Source organism: Sardina pilchardus, chromosome 6 (assembly GCF_963854185.1).
Source record: "Sardina pilchardus chromosome 6, fSarPil1.1, whole genome shotgun sequence".
NCBI lineage: Eukaryota > Metazoa > Chordata > Actinopteri > Clupeiformes > Clupeidae > Sardina > Sardina pilchardus.
Genome location: NC_084999.1, coordinates 8354538 through 8359537, shown reverse-complemented (window position 1 = coordinate 8359537; position 5000 = coordinate 8354538). Strand labels below are relative to the sequence as shown.

The following is a 5000-nucleotide window of genomic DNA, read 5'->3' as shown; positions in this document are numbered from 1 at the left end:
TCTTTTCACGGTTCATGCTTGGCCACATAGCTCCTGAAACATGGCACGTATTGATTGAAATAACAAAATGGTTGCCTGTGTGTGTGCGCGCGCACACACACGTGCATGTGTGTCTGGAGGGCAGAGAGAAAGGTGCACTCTTCGTTTTGGCTTGTTCCTTCTGGTTTCCATAACATTACACACGTTCGCGTTTTGATAGCTTTGGAAAGTCTAACTCCTTCAGAAATTCTGTCTTTTTTTTCCATCCCAACCACCCACATCCCAACACATGTGCACCACACGTTCCCACACTTTCACAGACACACATGCCGAACACACACACACACACACACACACACACACACACACACACACACAACCTCACGGTTTTCACAAAACATAAACACGCAAACACACACACACACACACACACACGCGCTCTGTGAGTGCTCCCCGTGGGCCGGTGGGTCGGCACGACCGGCTGAATGTCTGCACACACTCAGCGCGTGCATGTCTCTGAATAATCAGGCCGGCGAGTTTCTCAGGCCGGCCCCGGCGCTAATGACTGCACACACGCTTGGGTCGGGTCAGCGCCGAGCAACAACACGGCCTCAGCTGCGCTCGCTTGAGCACGGCCAAGCCCCACCATCTCACCTGACTCTCAACTGGCCAGGAGAGAGAGAGAGAGAGAGAGAGAGAGAGAGAGAGAGAGAGAGAGAGAGAGAGAGAGAGAGAGAGAGAGAGAGAGAGAGAGAGAGAGAGAAAGAGAAAGAGACAGACTGAGAGATAGTGAAAATGAGCCAGATAGACAGAGAGAAGGAGAGAGAGGGACAGAGAAACAGATAGACAGATAGAGAGAAGGAGACCTAGGGACAGAGAAACAGATAGACAGATAGAGAGAAGGAGATAGAGGGACAGAAAGACAGAAAGAGAGAGAGATAGATTGACAGATAGAGAAAGAGATAGAGAGAGCCAGAGAGAAAGAAAGAGAGAGAGAGAGATAGATAGATAGAGAGAGAAAGAGAGACAGACCGAGAAAGAGAGAGTGTGAGATCACCTCTCCACTGCCGGTGCTCCTCACACTCCCTCCATACTGGAGGTCTGCTGCAGCTAGTGCGTTGCCAGCCTAAAGCGCTTACGCCTGTCATGGCTGCTCTCAACACTGAGCAGGCCTCGCTTATCAATGCCAGCGCCTCCGCTACCAGCGCTACCAGCGCTGGGCGCAAAAATCATTTGCAGCTCACGCCAGGCTGCCAGAGCGTCTTGATTGGCCTTGGACGGCGCTGCGCTCCGCTAACAGATGGGTGTATATGAACTGCAAACATTTAACAACTCCACAGGAACAGTAGTTATGTGTCTGCACATTGTCTTGTCTGAAATGGACTGCGTCAGTAGTGCGCGGCCCGCAGATGGTCGTCTTCTTCTCAGACTGCAGGCTTGACCGCTGAGTGTGTGTGTGGGTTTTCTCCCGACGCAGGTACGAGACGCTGAGTGTGTGTGTGTGTGTGTGTGTTTTCTCCCGACGCAGGTACGAGACACTGAGTGTGTGTGTGTGTGTGTGTGTGTGTTTTCTCCCGATGCAGGTACGAGACGCTGGCTGTCGCCACGGACGCAGACACCAGGCAGGAGGGAGAACAGCAGAGTAAGAGTTCTGGGAAGAGACTGCAGGTGGGTCTGGGATGACATGAATGGAGTTAATCTGGTGTGTGTGTGTGTGTGTGTGTGTGTGTGTGTGTGTGTGTGTGTGTGTGTGTGTGTGTGTGTGTGTGTGTGTGTGTGTGTGTGTGTGTGTGTGTGTGTGTGTGTGTGTGTGTGTGTGTGTGTGTGTGTGTGTGTGTGTGTGTGTGTGTGTGTGTGTGTGTGTGTGTGTGTCTCTGTGTGTGTGCGTGTGTGTGTGTGTGCGTGTGTGTTTTCTCTGGTCTATGGCTCAACTGGTAGAATGTCAGGAAAGAAAAAGCCACAGAGCATGTGGCTTTTATTAATGAAGCCGTATTTCTTTTTCGGTGTTCTTTCTCATTGTTGAGCAAGGACACGTCACTAACCAACAATGTTAAACAAACTTCACGAAAATACACGGAGACTTGTTTTTTTCCTTTTGCCTCTTCAATCAAAAATATGTAGAGATGACCAAACCAAATGTCTGCTGAATGATGTCTGAAATGAGTGTGTGTGTGTGTGTGTATGTGGCAGGCGGACTGGACTCTGGTTCTGGGCGAGGGAGCGCTGGACATCTACGTGCTGTCCTTCTCCTCGTCGTCCCACTCCATCTTCGTGCTGGGCGAGCGCAGCCTGTACTGCCTGAAGGACAGCGGCCAGATCCGCTACATGAAGAAGCTGGAGTACAACCCCTGCTGCTTCTTCCCCTACGCCGCAGGTAACACACCTGGTCGATAATAACTCACACACACACACACACACCCCAGTCCCCCCTTCATAATGTAACGTTGAGTTGAGTGTATGCATTCTGCAGGTAGCACACAGTGGCAGGGCCTCTGAGTATGAGTACAACAGAGGGATTCGACTTGATGTAGCCGTCTTAAAGGGATAATCCGGAGTGAAATGCACTTTAGATCAATTTTTCGGACTATTGGGAGTACATACGTTGAGTTGACACCAAAATCATGTCATTCGGATGTATTTTGAGAAAGTTCGAGTTCACCGTTTTTTGCCAAAACTCGTTAGCCTGGAAGTGACCGGGGCAGGTCCTTTCGCCACTACAAAACGCTATTTTTATACCTCTTCTACTGTTCCAAACAACGCTACACTTACGTGGTAGTGAGTAGAGGGTCCCTAAAGCCAAACCGAAGTATCCCCACGTCTTTATGTGGTCGGATAGAGAGTCCAGAATGAATTTAATCGAGTCAGTACCTTCCGGAAATGTCACTGCGGCAGCTGCGCAACGCTTCAACAACACTTTACTAACATTTCCGGAAAGGTACTGACTCGATTAAATTCATTCTGGACTCTCTATCCGACCACATAAAGACGTGAGGATACTTCGGTTTGGCTTTAGGGACCCTCTACTCACTACCACGTAAGTGTAGCATTGTTTGGAACAGTAGAAGAGGTATAAAAATAGCGTTTTGTAGTGGCGAAAGGACCTGCCCCGGTCACTTCCAGGCTAACGAGTTTTGGCTAAAAACGGTGAACTCGAACTTTCTCAAAATACATCCGAATGACATGATTTTGGTGTCAACTCAACGTATGTACTCCCAATAGTCCGAAAAATTGATCTAAAGTGCATTTCACTCCGGATTATCCCTTTAAGACGACTGCAAATGTGATTATTTCTGAGATTCTGATATGTTTTCCACCTTGACTTGCACATGCACAATTCCGCTTTGAAGTTGTTTCAGAATCTCACAAGTGATCGCGTTATGCAGTCAGCATGAGACGGCTGCAGGTGACTACAGTGCATCAAGTCGAATCCCACAAATGTCTTGCCAACCCCCCTCTCCCTAACTGTGCGTTCAGACCAAGACCGTCAAAAGCGTCAAGAGCGCCGGAAATCATTCATTTTCTATGGAGAGTCGGCGTTACCGGCGTCAAAAGCGTTCTGGGCGTGAGCGTGGCTTCATGAGCTTCAGTTAACTTTATGGTAATGAGCTATGACACGGTTCGGCGTCAACTAATCAGAATGTCAAACTCGCAGGATTGCTGCTTGTGGTTTGTTCAAATGTTTCACGTCATGGCTTTGACGCTTTCGGCGCCGAATGCACCGAACTGGGTTGAGCGTCGGGCTATGAGCTTCACCAGCGACTTTGACGCTTTTGACGGTTTTGGTCTGAACGCACAGTAACACTACTACACACCCCTTGTTAATCGGAGATTGAGTTTACCAAGAGCGACTTGTGGACTACCCACCCGCACCTCCTTTTTTAGTCAGAGAAGCTCAGTCAAAGTCAGAGATGCTAGAGCCTGGCTTGTGTGATGGACATTTCTGATGAGGTGAAGGTCTTGTACTCCCCGAACATCTGATGTCCTCTCTCTCATGACCTCTGTGAGCGCACACGGGAAGGTCAAGCGTTTAAGGACATCAACATGGGTGTGTCTGATAATCAGTCTCTCGACCCATAAAGTAGATTTGGAGCTGGCTATGACAGTCAGAGCCAGACTCCTGATCTCTGGCTACTCCCGACCCGAAACACACTTGGCTCTGAAGAGAGGGTTTACCTGGACACGTTAGCAGACGCACATCTAGAGACGAGGCCAAAGCAAGACATCGGAGTGCTTCCAGACGTCTCTGCGTGTCTGCGTGAGGCTCGTCTCATGCGTGTTTCACAAAGCGAAGCGTTTAAACACAGGCCTGCTCCTCCCTCCATTTTGGCAGCGTGCGAGCTGAACCTGCAAGGCAGTGTTGCTTCAGAGACTCAGCAAGAGGAGGATAGAGAGGGTTATAACGTGGACGATACACCCACGTACACACACACACACACACACACACACACACACACACACACACACATAAACACACAAGGAGGTGCTCTCTAACACACACACATACACACTCACACTTGCACATACTCACACACAGACACGTGCACACACGTGCACACACAGGCATAACTATTCTCACACACACACACACAAACAGGCAGGAAGGTGCTCTCTAACACGCACGCACACACACACACACACACACACACACACACACACACACACACACACACACACACACACACACACACACACACACACACACACACACACAGGGTGTTCACCTGGCTGAATGCCTCTGAGAACAGAGTGTGTGTAGTCTGTGGTAATCCCCGAGCGAAGCTCCAATAATGACTTCCAGCGGGAGCCCCCTCCAGCTGAGTCCACTTAACGCCACCGCCGCTGAGCACTGTGTGTGTGTGAGGAAGAGAGGAGTGCAGAGGAGGAGAGGAGATGAGAGAGGAGAGAAAGGGAGAGGAGTGGAGAGGAGAGGAGGAGATTAGAGAGAGGAGGAGAGGAGAGGAGAGGAGAGGAGAACATCAGTTGAGAGGGCAGACCATCAGCACAAGCTCAGCAAACCTGTG

At 49.9% G+C, this 5000-nt stretch overlaps 1 protein-coding gene across 1 annotated transcript in view; it reads left to right on the top strand.

Annotated features, from left to right (window-relative positions):
* The window catches only part of bbs9 (Bardet-Biedl syndrome 9), a 182488-nt gene that overhangs the window by 18194 nt on the left and 159294 nt on the right, over window positions 1-5000 (top strand). Inside the window, exons 7-8 of the mRNA XM_062538283.1 lie at window positions 1563-1647; window positions 2170-2353. Of these exons, the coding sequence (XP_062394267.1) occupies window positions 1563-1647; window positions 2170-2353 (269 nt within the window). The remainder of the gene's footprint in view (window positions 1-1562; window positions 1648-2169; window positions 2354-5000) is intronic.